The sequence below is a fragment of the Aquarana catesbeiana genome, linkage group LG04, assembly GCF_042186555.1.
Source record: "Aquarana catesbeiana isolate 2022-GZ linkage group LG04, ASM4218655v1, whole genome shotgun sequence".
NCBI lineage: Eukaryota > Metazoa > Chordata > Amphibia > Anura > Ranidae > Aquarana > Aquarana catesbeiana.
The window spans coordinates 395,971,303-395,993,047 of NC_133327.1; the positions used below are offsets into that span (position 1 = coordinate 395,971,303).

Here is a 21,745-nt window from a genome sequence, read left to right on the forward strand (position 1 = left end):
TGCATGTTATAATTTGCTTTGCAGTATTTTTTTAACCACAAGATTTACCTCCCTTCATGACCAGGTCATTTTTTGCAATAAGACACTGTGTTATTTTAACTGACAATTGCACAGTCATGCAACACTGTACCCAAATAAAATGTATGACATTTTTTTCCCCACAAATAGAGCTTTCTTTTGGTGGTATTTGATCACCAGTGTATTTTTTATTTTTTGCGCTATAAACCAAAAAACTATTTTGAAAAACAACATTTTTACTTTCTGCGATTAAACATTTCCACAAAAAATAAAAATGAATCTAATTTCTTCATTATTTAGGCCGATATGTATTCTGCGACATGTTTTTGGTAAAAAAAGAAAATATCCCAATAAGATATATTGATTGGTTTACTAACACTGGCTGGGAAAGGGTTAAACATCTAGGGCAATCAAAGGGTTAAGTGTGTGCTTAGCCAGTGTTTTTGTGACATGTGTGTGCTGCTTTTACTAAAGATGGTTTTTGTTCCCTGCTTTGCAGGCATCCCTTGTTTACAAAGGCAAATCTCCATTCTGTGTGTTTTACTGATGATCGGCGGGTGCCGGCAGACATGCAGTGCCTGGCAACCACAGATACCCTGGCACCCACAGTAGAAGTGGTCCTGTGCACGCACCCCCCTGTAGGCAGAAGTGCATAATCATGTATATATACAGTACATGATCCTGCACAGGAGGGCCACCCTGTCGCAGTAAATCTGCTATAGGGTGGTCCAAAAGTGGTTTGGACCTTGCACATGATTGGGCATTGAACATTAACATTGCTCCAGCAAATTCACTAAACTTAGGGGTCCATTTTAAAGCACCAGTAAGGCCATATGGCAGCCATACTGGTTTAAAAGAGAAAGGTAATGCACATTTTTAAAGTACAGCAATATACTTTACAAATGTGCTTAGTGCTCCACTTGTGCTTCAAAGTGCAGAACCTACTACAAAGTTAGTCATAATTATATAACTAACTTTTCTTTAATCATTTAATTAGGCTCTATACTGTACATGGCCTGCATTTTATTAAAGGCCCGTAAATGCAGGCCACAGAGTTACATTGCAACATATAGCAAAGAAAGGATAGTGACATCTCGTCTCCATTGTAAATGTTCGCCCTTGTAAACATTAACTTTGTTAACCCATTAATGCCACTTGCAGTCGGCACTTTCAGAGAGCTTTTATTTCCTGAAAGCTGCCTGGCTTCTGTATCATGTGACCGCTGTGATTAGCTCTTATAGCGGTCACATGATCAGAAGCCTATCCCCAAGATTGGTCAATGTGCTGAGAGTGCACTGTGAGGGACACTCTTAGCACACAACATACTGCCACCTTCAAGGCATATGTTTGGTGGCTTGGTGTTAAAGCCCACCTTTATTGCTATGGCATTACATATTTGGGAGGAAGTTTAGGGAATATTCTCTACTCCTAAAGTAAGTCAATTTCTTTGTATGGAAAAAATTTGCACATTCGCACATTTGTTCAAAGCAACTAAGAAGAGGCTTATTTTTAATTTCTACATTGTAATATATATATATATATATATATATATATATATATATATATATATATATATATATATATATATATAAAAGTTCCTTGACTGCATAAAACAGTTAATAACTTAAAAATGGTTTAGCCATGCAAGTGACCATTCCTGTGATGGCAAGAAAATTGTTAAAAAAGTTAAACATACATGCATACTTCAGATGAACTACTTGATGATGTACTTACGACCAGTCAGAGCTTCAGACATAATTATAATCACTCCTGGTACAATACGACTAGTTCCACAAGTGCCTATAAATTGTGCAGAATCATTATCTTTAACATGATTGAAATTATTAGTCATTATTATCTGCCCAGGCTATTTTTGAATTAGTAAAAATGTAAAAAACATATTCGGTTAGATTCAGCAGTAGTGTTGTGCAAATGCCAGTAACCCATTACAGCTAACCCACAATTAACTTTCACCAATCTTACTACAATATACTAAATACAATATACAATATACAATAAAAGTGCAGGAAAAACAAGTGAAAGGATAATGTTATGAGTACATAATCTATTTAGAGAACTATAAAAAAAAGATTAACAGTACTCCATGCAACAATAGTTTTGTTTGGTAAATAGACACAGGTAGCCATTATGCAGAGAATTATTTAGACATTATCAATGTACAAAATACAAATTGCTGTTGCAGGTTATTTCTCTTTTTTATCATCAGTATGCTATTGTTTTATTAGTTTATATTTCCTTATCAAATAATCCCACAAATATTAAACTTAATATTATTTAGTGTGTACCATAATCCTTGATGTTGGCTAAGAGATTAAAGTAAATTTGTATGAAAATATATGACATATGTAGCTCTTTAATTTCTTTTTTTTGGAGACACTTTATTATCTGCCTCTATCTTCACTGCCTTCACCTTTTCCTTCTTCTGCCTATCTGTGAAAACTTGAGTGCACCTAAACGCTTAATACTGTCCTACAAATATGTCTTTATAATGTTATGTTTTATTTTTGGTTAGCTCGGAAAGCACAGTGAAATGCTTTTAACAGAGAAAATGTTTTAACAAAAAAAAAAAGAAAAATTTAACAGAACCTTGTCGGGTACATGTTATCTTTACAAACACCTTTGAGAACTGTCATGTTCTGCCAAGTGTTACTGCAATTTGAAAGTGAAACTGGCTCCTCACTTTTTACAGACAAAATACAAAACTTTAAAATGTTAGAGTACAAATAAAGGTGAACATAGCATGGTTTTTACAGACTTGATGGATACAAAGGAATGCAAAATTGGTGAGACAAATTCTTAATCCTTGACATTTGTAGGGTATAAAATCAAATAACCCTATAAAACACACTGACAGCTTTATTACTGCAATATAACACATTCAGCTCCTTTACTCCTTAAAATAAACGTGTGTTCTTCTAAGCCCTATCTGATATGAAAAAAAGAACCTTAAGCTGCCTTGTCTTCTAATCATGTACTTTATAGAGTTACATGGGAGCCCCAAATCCCAGGAGCTTTATTAAACAAATCTAGGTTTGACTGTGTTTGACCCACTCCCCTGCACCTGCCACTCTAAACTGTTGCTCTATCACTAATATGGACAGCCTCCCTAAAAATATTGAGCAATGGGAAGTAGAGTACATGACCAAGCTTAATTTTAGGCACTATTTTATGTACCTTGCATATTCATGTACTTTCACACCTTCCATCTTTTTGATGGACAATCAGCATCTGCCTTGATGCATTCCATGGTTATTGGATTAAGAGGATGAATTGCCAGTGTGGGGCTATACATGCTAAGATACAGTTCTGACTCTCATTGAGCAGAAGAAGCTGCTTCAATAAGCAGTGCAATATATATATTAGAACTCTCTAGACATGGGTGCTCCTTGTAGCATGTGTCAGATTTACATGTATATTAAAGGTTTTGTTTATTAAAGGATTATTTCTGTAATACACAAAAAGAGCAGCTTAAATACGCTAAGCACACCCATCCCCTCCACAGGTGCTTACTTACCTCTTACAGCAATGGTGGCCTCCCTGGTTGTCTACGTTTCAGAAAATCGATCTGGGATATTCAAAACTGGGCCCAAACATCCCATTGACTTGAATGGGATGTTCCTCCTGCAGTATGGGTTCTTCTCATTGAAGACTATGAGATATTAGTGTGCAGGCACAGATAGACTGGCATTTTTTGACTAGGATCTAAACAACCAGGGAGACCGCCAGTATGGGGGAAATATGAAGAATAGGACAGTACAGTCAGGGGGCTGGATTTTTTTATACATTTGTTATTTTGTCTTCTAACATGAAAACTGGGGGAAATTAACTAAAAATGGTGCACACTGAATCTGGTGCAGCTGTGCCTAGTAACAGCTTCTAGGTTTTATTGCCAAAGCTTAATTGAACAAGCTAAATTTAGAAGCTGATTGGGTACTATGCACAGCTGCACCAGATTCTGTGTGCACCAGTTTTAGTAAATCTCCCCCTGTTTAATTTAAATAAAATATTCCTTGACTTGTATTATTACATTCTTAAACACTTTATTATGCACCCATTTTTCAAGATAAAAGCTAGTAAGTTGTAAAAGCATCTTTAGAGCTATACTAAAATCTGGCTGTGCATGTACAAATGGCTTGTGCTGAGTGCTTATAAATTCCACATGCAAGGATCAGTGGAAATGTCAGTAATTTACTAGTTGTGCGATGCAACCAAGTTTTCATTAAATATTTTTTACCTTCCCTTATAGGCACATGCTCTTCTACTTTGGGTACTTCTTGATCTGAAAAAATGTAAAACATCCATTCTGTGATAACATAATTTATAACAGGTTTTGGAGTAAGTAATTGTATATCAGGACGAAATAAAAATAGTCAGTACAACTCTGCAATACATGCACATCTACCTGTGCTCTAGATCTTTAAAAACACTGCAAGTACTATATATAAAAATATATGTTAACCTGCCAGAAATTCAGTGTGCTTCTAACATCCTGTTTGAGCTGACAACCCAGTGGAGGGTTGATTTACTAAAGCCAAATAGGCTGTTCATTTTGCAAGGGAATTTTCCCCAAAGCTTAGTAAATGTGGTGGAATTTCACTTTGCAAAAAATACCCAATTAATAGCAAGAAAAAAGAACAGCATTCATGCTTGCACATGGTTGGTTGATAAAAGTCAGTGGAGTGTCCCCCAATTTATAAGCTTTGAGTCAAATTCCCTTGCAAAGTGGAACTTCCTTTGCAACTTGGACAGCCTATTTGCCTTTTGATATCAATCCCAGTAATTTTTCTGAATTGAAATCCTAACCAGAATTATTAGCCTTTCATTGCTCCACCTTTCTGACCTCATGTGCTCCCCCCCCCCCATTCCATTTTCATGTGCATGCATTACTTTCTTTTCAATCAAAACAATGCCACTGCCTTGTCTTTTAAAAGCCTGCTCCCACTATGTATAGAGAAAATGCTCTTATAAGATGTAGTTTTAGGGATGTACCTACACCTAATTTCCACACTTGTTGATGATGTAATAGGAAGTAAAAATGTTGGGACATGCTCTAAAGGAGGACAGGGAGGACATCTGAACAGGGTTTTGAGACTAATGAAGCTGTGTTTTTGTGACATACCCAATAAATATAAAGTGGAACGCTAGGCAAACAACTGAATAAACTAGTTAAATACATGTATGAATACTGTTCAACCTGTCACACTGCACAGTTAGGGTAGTGACATATCAAACTCATTTGGCACCTTTCCACCTCCAGTTTCCTCACAGAAAAGGATTCAGCATTGTTACTTCTGTACAATGAGCAGGATTATGTGTTAGGAAGCAGCAGAGCTGACTCAGTATACAGTAAGGGCTCATAAATGCAGGAGCATCCCTAATTACAACATACATATACTGGTATATTTTTGTGCCTTGGAGTCCCTGGTGCTGTGTACAGCCACCCATAGGCACAAATCGCTGTGAATGCAAACAGTCTGCATTCAGTGATCTACATCTGTACACATGTGTGACATACCTGCATACAGCCGCTAACAACCATTCATGTCTATAGGTGGCTGTAGGCAGCATCAGGGGCCCCCAGGTACCAAAATATACCAATTAAGGAGTGGAGGTTCCCCGTGACATATTTTGTTCATTATGAATTAGTGACAGTGGGAAGCTGCCATATATAGAAGCAGTAGAAATATGATTTTTTTAAATTCATAACAACATTGTTATTTTGGTGAAGGGTGGAGTGTTCATACATTTTACAGTGTTTTTTTTTTAATGATGTTCTGAGTCCAATAAAATCTTATACTTTTTTGTTGCTACATACCATCTGCTGTCATTCTATACCAACTTTCCTGGGAAATTCTCCCACTGCTTTTTACTTAGCATTACCTTTGTACGTAGACCTACCCTCACTATGGGTGGAATGACAGATGCATAAATAAGTCCCACACTGATTCCCCTATGAAAGGGTGAGTCTCTTTGTTCTACTGTTACATTGATTCTATATATGATGCAAGGCTCCAATGGAACGGGGGGTAACTGGCTAAATTTCAGGTGTTCATCCACAAGCTAAAGTTCAGGTGTTCATACAAACTCCCAAACATCCAAAGTATAGTCTAAGCTTAGTTTCAGGCTGAACTGTCGCTCATCCTTATGTATGATCAATCACAGCAATCCTAAATTACAGAGTCACTTGGATCAAAGATAGCTCAGTTCATTGGGAATAATGGGCACACTTGCTACCTGAAGGCCATTTCTGGAGTGATTTTTTATAAACCCACTCCAGAAATAGATGTCCACCACTCTGCTGTTTTTTTGTAGAATATGGTGGTAGTGTAGTGGTTAAAGAAATGGAGCCAGATGTAATTTGGATATGAGTTACTGACTTGTCTGATCACTCTCTAAACTGTGTGTTTATCAAGAAACAACTGCAAGTTTATTAATAAAATACATAGGGGATTTATACATTTATTGCTTTTATAATTTGCCAATAAGGAACAATTAGGGTTTACAATTAAACGGCTTGTAGGACAAGAGAGGCTCCTACTGAGAGACTTCTATACCTAAAGTCAAATGACATTTTCACGCAGCTACCAATACGTGTGTCAACAGTATTGGGCATTCTTATTAGAAATCCTAGCAGCCTTTTAAACACTTAGTGACATGAATGTGTCCTGAATTAAATATCTAGACTTGTGTTTGTGTTTTCCCCACCTTTTTAACACATAGAATATAGTTGCTAAGAATTCTCTTTAAAATTCCTCATATAACCTGTCTGAAAACACTTTACCTGGAAACGTTATTCTCAGCTTAGATACCCTACCCCTCGGAGTTCATTAACATAATCTTGTTTTTCAGAAGTTAAAAGTTACAGAGACCCTATCCTTCACAGTTTTCTCTCCTTCCAAAATGCATCTTAAAGCCCCTTTTTATAAGACTACATGCATTCTAATAAATACCTACAGTCAGGCGCACATGCATTCTTATAAATCCTTTACTCTTACAAATGACATAGTTCATCTACATACTGTACCTTGTTTAACTGGTGGCAATTGTTCCACCTTAGGTATTTCTTTTTCTGCATAACATGATAGAAATGATAATAGCAATGAGCATGCAGTCTATTGTGTTGAAACTGAAAGTTTCTCATGAATTATGAAGCCATGCAGAAGACATTGTTGCCGTATTATTTGTAAATGAAGTTAAATAGTATTGTACTGTTAGCAATCAATTAAGGCAGAAAGTTTGGAATTCAAATTATACAAATGAAAGCTTTGGGGATAACTTAGATTCATGTGTCCAGCTTTATATGTGTAAATAAAGAAAGCATATTCATATTTAAAAAAAATATATTTTTAACGTAAATGTGTCTTTTATTTTTGTATATAGTTTTTGGGCCAAAACATTAAATACAGCTTTATTTAAAAAAATGTTAATATGCAAGAAGCACAGAGTTCTTCTAAGTATACCTAAGCCCAAACTTTTTTTACTAAGGATAGAGTATGGGAGGGATAAAATCACTGTCATTTTTTTAAATGTTATTTTCATCTATGACTCATTAGGGAGGTTTCCCTTCCATTTCTGTCTCGTAGAATCAAAAGGAAATAAGAAGATATCTTTCAAATGTGTGGGAAATCACTCTTGGACAGGTGCCATGTAAACAGATGAACCCCTATTGAAGATTTCCCCTCTATTCCTGAGCAACTCAAAATTTTGGACTTAATCTCACTTCCTATACGGTGACATTGGCATTCAAGAGAAAATATCCCTAGCAGAAACTCAGACAACAATAAAAACCTAATGGTGGTTCTAACCCCTTATCACATTATCCAAATCTATAAAAGGGTGTGGCCAGATCTATTTTGCTATTTTTACATTTTTTACCATGTTTCACTATTTTACATTTTCTGAAAGCACAGAACCCATAAAAAAGATGGTGTTAATGAGAATGTTTATCAGCACAACATTTTCTATTAAAAAAAAACAACCACACTACTTACTAAATCTAAAATATAAAACTGTATTCAGGTATTAAATAACACATAATTGTAACTTTTTGTGAAATGATAAAAATGTAAGGTACGCCAACTGTAAATAAGCAACATATACTAAAAGTGTGAAGATTGGCTTCACATCTATAGTATGTTTTGTGGTAATGTCAGATATGCAGTGCCATAATATGTAGTGCTATGTGTGCACTGTGCCAGTGTGCATTGTGATAAAATACTCCAGGCATAGATTTTATTGCATTACAAGTTGCAGCAATGTTTTACAACTTGCTGGCCTGCATAGAATTAAATAAATAGAATTCTAAAATATTTTAAAGAAATAGAAAAAACACTGTGATATATTGTGCTAACATACTATAGAGTAGATAGTGACAGGCAGGCAAAAGTGTAGAATGGTAGTGTCAGCCACTGATTGCTGCTATTCATTAAATAGTACAAGGGGGCCCTTCAGCTTTACATTAATTGTCTTATAGCAAAATAAATGCAGCTGATGTCAGAATTACTGAGCTGTCCAGCTGCAAGCGCTTCTATTCCGCTGCAACATTTACCTCAGTGGAAGCGCAAGGCTAAGTCGTGCATTTAGAAAAATTAAGTTTGATTTGTTTCACCTAAAGTCATATTTGCTACTTATAGATTAATGAGAAATTATAGTAGTTTATTATTGATTAATTTATTTTTAAAGCTGGACTTCAGCTTGACCTTCAGTCTTGCATAGTTGCAGAGACTCCTCTCCTATACTGAAATTATTCATATGCCAGACCTGAAGGGTCTGGTATTGATTTTGAGGGGGACCCCATGCCATTTTTAAAAACATTTTTGGCCGGGGTTCCCCTTAATATCCATACCAGACCTGAAGGGCCTGGTATGGAATCTAGGGAGACCCCCATATCATTTTTTTTTTTTTAATTTTGGTTCGGGGTTCCCCTGTGGGGAATTCCCATGCCGTTTTTATCAATGAACTTTTATGTGTATTGTCGGACCGGCAATTCATTAATAGCCGCGAGTAGTTTTAACCGCTTCAATACCAGGCCTATTCTGGCACTTCTCTATTTCATGTAAAAATCATCATTTTTTTGCTAGAAAATTACTCATAACCCCCAAACATTATATATGTTTTTTTTTAGCAGACACCCTAGGGAATAAAATAGCGGTCATTGCAACTTTTTATCTCCCACGGTATTTGCGCAATAATTTTTCAAACGCCTTTTTTTGGAAAAAAAACGGTTTCATGAATTAAAAAATAAGAAAACAGTAAAGTTAGCCCAATTTTTTTGTATAATGTGAAAGACAATGTTACGCTGAGTAAATAGATACCTAACATGTCACGCTTTAAAATTGTGCACAATCATGGAATGGCGCCAAACTTCATTACTAAAAAATCTCCATAGGTGATGCTTTAAAATTTTTTACAGGTTACCAGTTTAGAGTTACAGAGGAGGTCTAATGCTAGAATTGTTGCACACTCGCTAACACACGCGGTGATACCTCACATGTGTGGTTTGAGCGGCGTTTACATATGTGGGCGGGACTTACGTGTGCGTTCGCTTCTGAGCGCGAGCTACCGGGAACAGGGGCGTTTTAATTTCCTTTTTTTTTTTTTTTAATTCATTTTTTTTATTTTTACACTTTTTTTAACATTTTTTTAATTACTTTTATTCCTATTACAAGGGATGTAAACATCCCTTGTAATAGGAATCTATGTGACAGGTCCTCATTATGGAGAGATGTGGGGTCAATAAGACCCCACCTCTCTCCTCTAGGCTGGAAAGCATGAGATCGGAAAAAAAATTCACCGATCTCATGCTGACAGCCGCGATCGTGGCTTCGGTTATTTCCGGGTACCCGGGTGTGACGTCATAACGACGCGCCCGGGCCTCCCACGGTCATAGAGATGACTGGTGACCATCTGATCACCAGTCATCTCTATCGTCAACATCCGGCGCCGGCCGATTCATTCTCCGGGCCCCCGATGGCACGGGAGAGCCCGGAGAAGCACCGGATGGCATCGGGAGGGGGGATGTCCCCTCCCGTCGCCTATAAGAATGATCAAGCGGTGAAACTGCCACTATGATCATTCTTATCGTGCACAGAATCGGCGGCTGAAAAGAATGATATCTGAATGATGCATCTAGCTGCTGGCATCATTCAGATATCCCCCCTAAAAGTAGAGGACGTCATTTTACTATTGGCGGATATTGAATTAAATGATTTTTTTTCCTTTGAAATGTCATTTTTCTGTCAGACTGTTCTAAACACGGGAAACATGCGCCCCTTTACAGGCATACTATAGACAACCCCCAGGTATGAAATTTAAAGGAATATTACACTTTTATTGTTTCACTTTAAGTTTTATTAAAATCACTGCTTTTTGCATTGATCCATGTCCCAGGTCCCCAAACACTTTTTATGACAATAACTTGCATATAAGCCTTTAAAATTAGCACTTTTGATTATTCATGTTCGTGTCCCATAGACTTTAACGGTGTTTGCGTGTTTTTGCCTGTTCGCAAGTTCTGGTGCAAACCGAACAGGGGGGTGTTCGGCTCATCCCTACTCTAGATATGTCTGTACAAGGTCTATTAATGAGGACACATATAGATGTCCATATTTCTGTACTTCACTTGTAATTCACTTTTTTTGCAATTACAGTATTACATTTCTTCATCTTATTGTTTAGTTTGTTTGACCCAAAGTGGTTCAAAGTGATTTTAAATGTCATTCAAAAAAAAAGGTCAACAAATTATTATACATATGCATGTAGAGGCTCTTGTTGGAGTTTTGTTTAAAGCTCTTTAGTTGTAAGGATTGTGTATATCACAGTGTCCGTGAAAGTGCCTTGGGACTCCTTTAGAAGAGTTTGAGACTTGAGAAAGGAAAAACTAGAAAAACTAGGCTGATCTTCTTAGTCTGTTTTCCACACAACTTAAAGTAAGACAACAAGATAAAATAAGCTATATATACCATATTTATCGGCGTATAACACGCACTTTTTTCCCCTTAAAATCAGGGGGAAATCATGGGTGCACGTTATATGCCGATCCCTGCCGATCCCTCCTGCTGTTCGTGAGCGGAACGAGCCGGCCGCATATATACATAGATAGCCGAGTGTACTCGGCTAGGTTCGGCTAGCTCCGTTCACGCCCAGTCCCGCCCTATAATGGACATAACACAGACTGGGCATGACTGTGAGCGAAGCTAGCCAAACCTAGCACTCGGCTATGTACGTATATGGGCGGCACTCGGCTCCGCTCACAGTCATGCCCAGTCTGGGCGGAGCTATGAGAAGAGCCGAGAAGAGCCGGCTCTGTGTATCTCGGCGCCGGCGGCACCATTTTCAAACTGCAGTGACACTGACAAGTCACTGCAGTTTAACTGCAGCCTGGGCAAGGCTGCAAATGTCACTGACAAGGCTGCAGATGGACACTGACAAGGCTGCAAGGCTGTAGGTGGACACTGATAAGGCCCGAAATGTCACTGACAAGGCTGCAGGTGGACACTGTTAAGGCTGCAAATGACACTGACAAAGCTGCAAATGACACTGGACAAGCATGCAGATGGACACTGACATGGCTGCAGATGGACACTGATAAGGCTGCATTGATGGGCATTTAAATATAAGTTTTTTCCTTAAAAAGTTTTTTTCCCTAAAATTCCCTCCTAAAGTTGGGGTGCATGTTATACACCGGTGCGTGTTATACGCCAATAAATACGGTACTTCCCTCATTCTGTACTATCATGGATCAAATACTTTACCATCATGGTAAACCATTAATGAACATGCTGACTTTTGCTTCTGGCAAGCATTACCCAATAAAATCAATTTAACTGCCGTAGAAGGCTATTTATCATACATTTATGTGATTGAATACAATTACACCAACCTTTTGCTAAGGGTTTTTCTTCCTTTGGTTTTTCTTCTGTGTGAATAAAAAGGGAATATAAGCATATAAATGAGTTAACTGGCAGGAACTTGTTTAACATTATGTAGTCATCAAACCAATTTACTTTATTCGGCTGCACTTGGGAAGCAATAGTACACAGTAGGAAGTTGTGTCTGTTTTGCTCTTTAGATGAAAGGTATTCTGGATTTTAGTATAAATGGTCCATGTTAAACTTTAGAGTAATCTTAGCATATACCAAATTAAAATACTGTATAAGTTAATAAGAACATTGAGTACAGCAATACTCTACATATTTGGGAATTTCTAGTGGCCATGTGACCATATACTACTATCTCCTTAAGATTCTATTGGTGTATTTTTACAGCATTCTACTCATTATTGCATATTGATCATTCAGATTTTGTAACTCATGGTATGTAAATAAACTACTGTAATAATTAATAAGAGCATAACTTGAGGATTTTAAGCAATACATGAAAGAAATTGTCTTCAGTATTTCTCTATAATTTAAAAAGGAATGTCTACAAATACAGATCATTAGATGGCATAGCTTAATTCTTATGAGCATGTAAATATCACAAACAAACACAAGCCCCAGTTCAGGCAAAGATGCTTTTTGCAGTATTTGCTAAAAGGCAGATTATCAAAAGTTCTAAACTGGACTGAAGAAATGACTGTACAAAGAAAAACAAAATATATAGTTTTTGATTTGTACTTGAAAAAATAAAATGTTTATATACTGTATATAACTCATAAACTGCAAAATATAAAATCTTCCTAACATCCACAAACAAAATATATACGCAAAAGCCAAACAAAATGAGAAAATATTGGGAAAAACACAGCTTATTTTGTTAGGAAGCTCTAAGCTGTAATGAAAAGCAGCTTTTGATTGACATACTTTTTCTCTTCAGTTTGGAAACCTTTGCTGAAAGAATATAACATTTTATATTACATTTCACATTCTAGAGACTATGCTCTTGTTTAGTGCTTATTGCTTAATATTGCACACAATTTTCCTTTTCTACTAAAGAGACACTGTCACCTTGTCCATACAAAGCAAAGTGATAGTGTCCTTGTAAAGGGATCACCCACCCTTCATATTCTCTCATTATCTGAGCTCCTCTGCAGCCAGCGAAAATAACCTTCCAGGTATAGAGTAGCATGTGACTTGTTGGGGCCTAGCAGCCAATCAGTAGGCCCAAGCACAATCGAGGGGGGGGGGGGGTGATGTTACCACTTCCCTAGATTGCTGATTTCAGAATTGGCTGCAGAGAAGTAAGGAGCTGTGAGGAAGCACATGTAAGGTGAGTATGTATGGTTTGGGGATGCTATTTACAGAGACGCTGTCAGTTTACCATGCAAAGTGAAGTGTCTCTTTAATCACAACATTTAGAGCATTTTATAAACATAAAGTTCACTTGAGACTAATTAGCATTAAACCAATGCATCTATACGTATGTTCACTTTAACATAAGTATAAGAAAAGAAGGCTCAGGTAAAGGAAACTCTGCTAAACACAACAGAACATAGTTTTAGAAAGTTGGTTTAAAAAGCACATTGGATAACAGGAAACCTTGTTTGGGAGATTATATATATCCTACCTTCTTCAATGGGGGTTGTCTTTTTTTCCTCTGGTTTTTCTTCTGCAGAACAAGAGCAAACAAAGTGAGAAAAACCATGGTAACAATTTGCATAATGCATGAAAAAATACTACTGAGAACTCATTTTAATAAATCTACATTTGTAGATGACCTATAATTTACACATACTGTAGATTTGGACTATAACATACACTGGGGGTTATTTACTAAAGGCAAATCCACTTTGTACTACAAGTGCACTTGGAAGTGCAGTCGCTGAAGATCCGAGGGGGACATGCAAGGAAAATAAAAAAACAGCATTTTAGCTTGCACATGATTGGATGATAAAATAAGCAGAGCTTCCTCTCGTTTCAGATTTTCCCCTCAGATTTACAGCGACTGCACTTCCAAGTACACTTGTAGTGCGAAGTGGATTTGCCTTTCGTAAATTACCCCCACTATATGGCATACAAATAGACTGCATATGACTAACAACATTTGCAAATTTTCAAGTTTCCATAACACTATATTAATATGTCAAGGCTGAATTTCTACTTTGCCTAAGGCCCCTTTCACACTGGGGCTGTTTGCAGGCATTATTGCACTAAAAATAGCGCCTGCAAACCGCCCCTAAACAGCCTCCGCTGTTTGTTCAGTGTGAAAGTCCGAGGGCTTTCACACTAAAGCGGTGCGCTGGCAGGAGAAGAAAAAATCTCCTGTCAGCCGCATCTTTGGAGCGGTGAAGGAACGGTGTATTCACTGCTCCTAAACCGCTCCTGTCCATTGAAATCAATGGGACAGCGCGGCTATACCGCGGTAATACCGCGGCTATAGCCGCGCTATACGAGGGGTTTTAACCCTTTTTCAGCCGCCAGCGGGGGGTTAAAACCACACCGCTAGCGGCCGAATACCGCGGTAAAACAGCGCTAAAAATAGCGCTGTTTTACCGCCGACACCCCCTACCACCCCAGTGTGAAAGGGGCCTAATGCTGCATACACACGGTCGGAATATCCGTCGAAAAAAGTGTGATGGGAGCTTTTGGTCGGATATTCCGACCATGTGTATGCTCCATCCAACTTTTTCTGTCTGAATTTCCGCCAGCAAAAGATTGAGAGCTGGTTCTCTATTTTTCCGACGGGAAAAGTTCTTGACGGAAATTCCATTCGTCTGTATGCAATTCCAAAGGGCAAAAAAAGCGCACGCTCAGAAACAATTCGACGCATGCTCGGAAGCATTGAACTTCATTTTCTCGTCATAGCGTTGTACGTCACCGCGTTCTTGACGGTTGAAAGTTCAGAGAACTTTTGTGTGACCGTGTGTATGCAAGCCAAGCTTGAGGGGAATTCCGTCAGAAAAACCATCCAAGATTTTTCCGAAATTCCGCTCGTGTGTATGGGTCATAAGACTCTGTTTACACTTGCAGTGCTCTCTGAAGAGCAATCCACGTCTGAATTGCTATTAAAAGAGCATTTGACAGTCAGGGAGGTGGCATTGTATCGCTTCCTCTCTAGATGTTTTAACCCCATAAACGCACCACAACAGCGAGCATTGCACATGATTGCGAGGTGATTGCAGCAAGGCCCCATTCATTCATTCTGTGGGTGGTAGTGCCTGTCGAATGCAACAGGAGGTATAATTCCTAAAGCGCCTGCGAAACCTACAGTATATCTAGTCTATTTGCTGTGATCTTTAATTGTGAATACATTCACATTAAAAGCAACAAGAATTGCCAGTGATGACTTGCTTAAAAGTGTTTTTGCTGCTTATTGAGAATATTTAGATAGTTTCATGTCCATAGTCTGGACACAGATGCACTTTAGCTAAGTGAGGACACTGGATGTGCTACGTATGCCCCCCCCCCAAAGTGATTAAAGTATACATGGCTCATGTAGTGATGCCCAGTTTTTTATGCCCTGCTACCTCCCATTTCCCACCTCTTATCTTATGTTGAATATATCCATATATACTTTCAAGTAGAGAGAGACAATCTAAAAGCAAACATCCACTGCTGTTCTCTCTACTTGGAAAACTCATTGTCATGGGTGTACCATGTATTAGGTATTTAGGTATAAGATAGCGATTTTATGAAAACCACACTGGTTTAAAAAAAAATAATGTAAAAAAAATTATAGTATATTATCACTTTGATTCACACTTCAGTAAATAACTAAGGTTTGGTGGAGATAGATGTGCTATTACACAATGTGGGAGCCAAGAGGGTGCATATAAAACATATAAGCTGGATGGAGGCAAGCCTGACAGACTGTAATATATATTTATATGTAAATAACAAGCAGATGAAACATTGAATTTAAAGAAGACTGAAAAAAAAGCTAAAAAAGGTTCAGCACAGCTTTGTTAGTTACTTCTAAGCCTTCAGCTATAAGAAGAATCAAAGCATTGTTAAGCTTGACTGACATACTTGTTTTCTTGGGCTTGATAACAATTCCTGCAGGGAAGAAATGTTAAATTGCATGTACTAAAATTCTTTATATTTTATTTTTCTTCAACGTCTTTGGTTAAGATTATTAAGGGTATTTGACTATTTTGACAAAAACAACATTAACCAAAGTTTTTTTGGTTCTTGGTTTTTTGTTTTTTTTGACAGAAGGGGAAGGATTTTTACTTGCTTTTCATCTCACTAACAACATTTCAGCAGGACAAGATATCAGGGGAAATTTTCTGAACTGGGACACGGGCGTCACTAAAAAAACCTGATAGAGATTCTAATATTTCCAAACTCAACTGAAAAAAGTGTTATTACTGCTATTTTCATTGGATAGATTTCTATGAGCATCTTGTTCTGGTTACCACCTGGCACAGGAATGGAAGTGAAGCAAAATTCCCACAGTGGGGACATAGACAGCAAAAAAAAAACCTAATATAAATTCTAACCCATACTCACTCTATATAAATAAAAGCAAAACATGAGTTCACCTTTAAATGTTTTAATAACCCATTTTATGTATTGCTAAAAATAACGAGAGGCAGGTAGAGCATATTTTTATTTTTTTTATTTTTCAGTTACTCGCTCATTAGTTAATTGCTGGTGTCAGAATTTTGATCTTCTAAAATCAGTCATATGAAAAGCAAATCCATGGTTTGAATGAATCAGCACATGTAATCACCCTTATCATCATAGAAGGCGCTAATCAATTGATGACAATTTGCTAAAGTAAAAAGCAAATTCATGCCCTTTATTTCATCTGCTAATTATTAAGTGTTGAAAGCAAATACAGCTACAGTTTATTATGTAAAGATTTTTAGTTCCTTGTCAGCCTCATTGTCTTAAACCACCTGACTACTGTTCCCATCACGCAGACAGGGGCATTGCTGAAGACATTTGTAGTGGGGTGAGCAGAGTCTGATGAAGAACTGAGAGACTAGTTCACATTCAGATCCCCCTAGCTTGGGACTGACAGTGCATGGCAGTGGGCAGACGTGTAGTTGGGTGGGGAACTCTGAGACCAGACCTCCATCAGGTCTAACTCCCATATAATATTTAAAAGGATAAGGGTGAACCTCAAATCATGGCACCACATCCCATCAACCCATGTTATAGAGAGAGCTTTTTCAAGAGAATGAAAATCATATACCAATTGTATTCAAAATTATATTAAAATCATTGTGTGTTATACATAATATTAACAAATGATGCAATCAAAATGGTCCATATTACTATGTGATGTCTTTTTGAAGTAAAGGGGATATACCATCTTTACAGCTGAATATGTCTTTAAATGTACAACATTTTCTGCTGCAAAACAATGTACATGTATATCTTCTGAAAAAAGTTTTAATAAATAGAAGGTTAAATAAAAAAAATTGTGCAATCTTATATGCCTCCCTCCTTGTTAGGGGACCCAATATATACAGTACAAATTACAGCAATTTAATGTCACCTCAACAGAAACAACTTGATGTTCATAAAGCAATCATTCTGTTCTCATGGGACCCCCCACTTATTTTGATGTCTTTCACAAGATAACTGCTTCTTCAGCATGGTTGGGAGAACATAGATATCTGCTTAATCATGCGGAATTTGAAAGATAAAATATCCATATCTGATGTATAGTATATGGGAGTCAAACCTTGTTAGGGAAAGAGCTTTTTCAAGCTGGTGGACTTTCAAGGTGCCCAAGGATTACTAAATGGTAATTAAAATAATTTCCAAATTTTATTCCAAATTATATTATAACCATGATGTGTTCTACAAAACATTAAACAAATATGCAATTATATATGCCCCCCTCCTTATTTAGTGGATCCAATATACCAGATATGGACATTTTATCTTTTGAATTCTGCATGCTTAAGCAGATCGAGTTTCCTCCCTTTGTTGACATTCAGATTTTGGCTAGGGAATTTCAAGGCCAGTAGTTGAATGGAGCCAGAGATAAGTCAACAGTTGGTAGGAAGCAGACAGCTGCCTTCACCCTAGCATTCACGAGATCTGTGCAGGAAGCTATCACACTCATGACAGCTTCCTGGTACAAAATGTCCCACTCTTAACACTGGCGTCTCTCTATTAGCCAGCTCATAGATGATTTTCGTTGCCGCCAATTTCAAAATCTGTGAACTTGAATAATTCTTTGACAATCAGTTACAGCCAAAGTGATTTGGTTCTTAAAGTGGTGGTAGTAAGAACCACCTGATCCCGACACCTGTTGGTACTGGTACCTATACTGGAGTAAAAGCTTGCCTGAATTGGGCATAGGTAGTTTTAAAGGGTTCTACCATTAGAAAGTGTTGTTACAAGTTTATTAAATTCCCCAGACTGAGTGGAATTTTTTAGTAAAGTCCAGTCCACAAATGGGAAAAAATCTAGAGGGGCTGAAAACAAGAAACTTTTATACAATCCATATTAAATCCAAAATGCAGCTATTTTTCCTAATGCCTTGCTTTTTAGAATATGCAGTTGCATATGCTTTACTTTTAGAGAGAAATATACTCACAAATTTGCCAGTATTGCACAAGCACCACAAATGACCAGTTTTCTACATTGCCAGCATATACTGTAAATATTTCATATAACTTTTTAAATGCAAAAACTGAGGTTTACCTTTTTTCTTTGCTACAACAATTGGATGTTCTTTGGGTATCTCCAGTTCTAAAAAAAAAAAAAAAAAAAACATAAACACACAATGAAACTGGTCTGAATTAAAAATACTTTATTGTATAATAATAGAGTGATAATTTGTACTTGAAGACTTTGTAGATTTATAGGACATTGTCTATCAAAGTGTAAGTAGCATGAACTGTCTGAATTGATCCAAAACCATCAATTAGATCCAACCCTGTACTAGAAAATAATTGAAATTTTGGGGCATTGGGGCAATGCAAATAGGTCTTGTGACTGACAATTTACACTATCTCACTGGTTACTATTATACATTGGATACTACAGTAGTGAGATCTCCATGTCATAATTCCAATGCCTGTTCCTGGTCCATTGAAGGTTTTGGGTGTTTACTCTCACCTTTGCCTGTCTCCACCTCTCCTGTTGCAATATCCATAATATAACATAGATTAAAAGTCCAACAAGAAAAGTGGGACCTCACATTGAATGTGCATGGCTAGACATTTAAGTACAGAAATATTACCAAGAAGAGACCATGAGAAGTATAAGAGAATTTAAGGTACTTTAACTCCCCAGCATCTACCAATATATTAAATATTAGTTTTGGGTAAACTGAACCTTTAATATATTTATGTAGAAAAGCAACACATCCAGATATCCAGACATACACAGTAATATAGAATAAAATCATTACAGTCATTACAATGTGAATAGCTGTCTGAAACTAAACCAGTGTCATTAGCCCTGCCAAGTTCACCTATGTGGTTCAAAGAACACCTCTCCTAATGTTATGTAGATGAAGAGGCATTATGTAGTTTTTATCAGAAGTGAGTGGCCTAGGAGGACAATACTGTTCTTTCATAGATAAAGTGCAGTGAGTGAGTGAGAGAGTGAGTAAAAGAGTAATGTCACAATATTCCAGGAAGTGTATTATTGGCAAGTTCACAAGATAAAAATAAAGGAAAAACATGAGAAAAAGAAAACAAATGCAGCCACCTCATTTAAGAACTGGTGTTATATATCCAAGCTGAACTCCTGGCAAACAGCTAAATACACATATGAAATACACATGTGGGAACTATTTTACCTGCCATTAGACTTTTATTTCTGTCCATCCAGTTCTCAGATTTACACAGGTCTGCCACACAGCACAGCCCTTCTGGAAGTGGAGAAATTAGATTTCTCTCTAATGCAGTTTACTAACATTTACATGTCCTGTTCCTATGCCAGCCTGAAACTGGGCAGTGAAAGGAAGAAGCATCAAACTGATTTCCTTATTTCTCTATCACTCTGTTCTCTCTTCTTATCAGCATGTTCCTTATTAGCCACTTCAGAAGATTTGTTTGGCTCATTGTGCTTTTTCTTCCTTTTTCAGTCTGAGAGCTTCTGAACTGGGACTGCAAGAGGTCCCACGTCAAATTCAGGTATTTAAACTACTTCCATAAAAATAAAAAAATACATTAACCACTTGCCGACCGTGTCGCGCCGATATAGGTCAGCAGAATGGCACCTCTGCAAGAACCGCCATACCCATATGGTGGCTCCTTTAAGAGCCATAGCAAGTGTGCATGTGTCATCGGAGGTGCGCGCGCATACCGGCTGCACAGTGGGGGACCCACTCTGCGTGGCCAGCAGACACCGGCCACCCGCATTCATGGGCATGAGAGCCAGAATGGGAATTTGTGTGTGTAAACACATAAATTCCCATTCTGACAGGGGGAGAGACAGATCGCCTGTTCCTACTAGGTAGAAACAATGATCTGGCTCCTCCTCTAGTCAATCCCATTCCCTCACAGAAACACACCTAGGGAACACATTTAACCCCTTGATCGCCCTAGTGTTCCCTGCCAGTGACATTTACACAGTAATCAGTGCATTTTTATAGCACTGATCACTGTATAAATGTCAATGGTCCCAAAAAAGTGTCAAAAGTGTCCGATCTGTCTGCCGCAATGTCAGAGTCCCGATAAAAATGGCTGCCATTACTAGTAAAGAAAAAAATACTAATAAAAATACCATAAATCTATTCCCTATTTTGTGGGGATATTTATTATAGCAAAAAGTAAAACGTATTGTTTTTTTTTTTTTTTCAAAATTGTCGGTCTTTTTTGTTTATAGCGCAAAAAAATAAAAACCGCAGAGGTGATAAAATACCACCAAAATAAATCTCTATTTGTGGGAAAAAAATTATGTCAATTTTATTTGGGTACAACGTAGCACGAACGGGCAATTGTCAGTTAAAGCAACGCAGTGCCATATCGCATAAAATGGCTCGATCAGGAAGGGGGTAAATCCTTCCGGGGCTGAAGTGGTTAATGATGTATTAATGAATGCAGAGCTGCATCGATGTATGTTTTTTTAAATTTCTGTCTGGAGTTAAGCTTTAAATTTAATGTGATTGTTAACAGAATATGATACTATAAATGATATACATCAAAACAAACTTTGCTCATGATATAAGTATTCTAGATTTCATGACATTCAGTCTGGGTTCAACTTACAATATACGGAGTAAGCTGTTACATTAATTTAATTTTACATTTTACTATTTACCATTGTCCTCTCAACCTATTCGATCCAAGTAATTACAAGAGTATATTTTTTTACTTTGCAGTTGGTTAAGATATATTTATTGCAACATGAGGTAGTATGCTGCATTTCTAGGTCAGCTTTTGCTGCAAGTTAACTAATTAGGAGAATAGCTGATTTCATTTTACAACTTATGATAAGTACAATATGTAGGTTATTTGACATGGGAAAGTGCATTTCTTTTGCACCACAGTAGCTAAACACAAGAAAGAATCTTGAATCTTGATTTCTTTTTAATCAATTGTCTGCCATTGTTTTGGCTGTTATTGTAGGTTACTGGTTGATTTTTCTTCCTGTCTATACCTAGTTTTTTCCTAAGAAAGAATCTTGATATTTTTTAGATATACAGGTGTCCTTGAGTGCTAAATAAAGCCTGACATAATATTAGGATATTAATTTAAAATAGCTTACCTGTAAAATCCTTTTCTTTGAAGTACATCACGGGACACAGAGCCATAGTAGTTACTATCTGGGTTATAGGCCACCTTCAGGTGATGGATACTGGCATGCCCTAAGACAAAAAGTCCACTCCCTATATAACCCCTCCCACT

At 37.3% G+C, this 21,745-nt stretch overlaps 1 protein-coding gene across 1 annotated transcript in view; it reads right to left on the reverse strand.

Moving 5' to 3' along the window:
* The window catches only part of LOC141141259 (uncharacterized), a 1,017,917-nt gene that overhangs the window by 345,341 nt on the left and 650,831 nt on the right, over window positions 1-21,745 (reverse strand). Inside the window, exons 27-34 of the mRNA XM_073628940.1 lie at window positions 18,588-18,635; window positions 15,948-15,974; window positions 13,546-13,587; window positions 12,843-12,869; window positions 11,921-11,956; window positions 7,064-7,108; window positions 4,274-4,318; window positions 1,753-1,818 (exon numbers count right to left, since the gene is read on the reverse strand). Coding sequence (XP_073485041.1) covers window positions 1,753-1,818; window positions 4,274-4,318; window positions 7,064-7,108; window positions 11,921-11,956; window positions 12,843-12,869; window positions 13,546-13,587; window positions 15,948-15,974; window positions 18,588-18,635 — 336 coding nt within the window. The remainder of the gene's footprint in view (window positions 1-1,752; window positions 1,819-4,273; window positions 4,319-7,063; window positions 7,109-11,920; window positions 11,957-12,842; window positions 12,870-13,545; window positions 13,588-15,947; window positions 15,975-18,587; window positions 18,636-21,745) is intronic.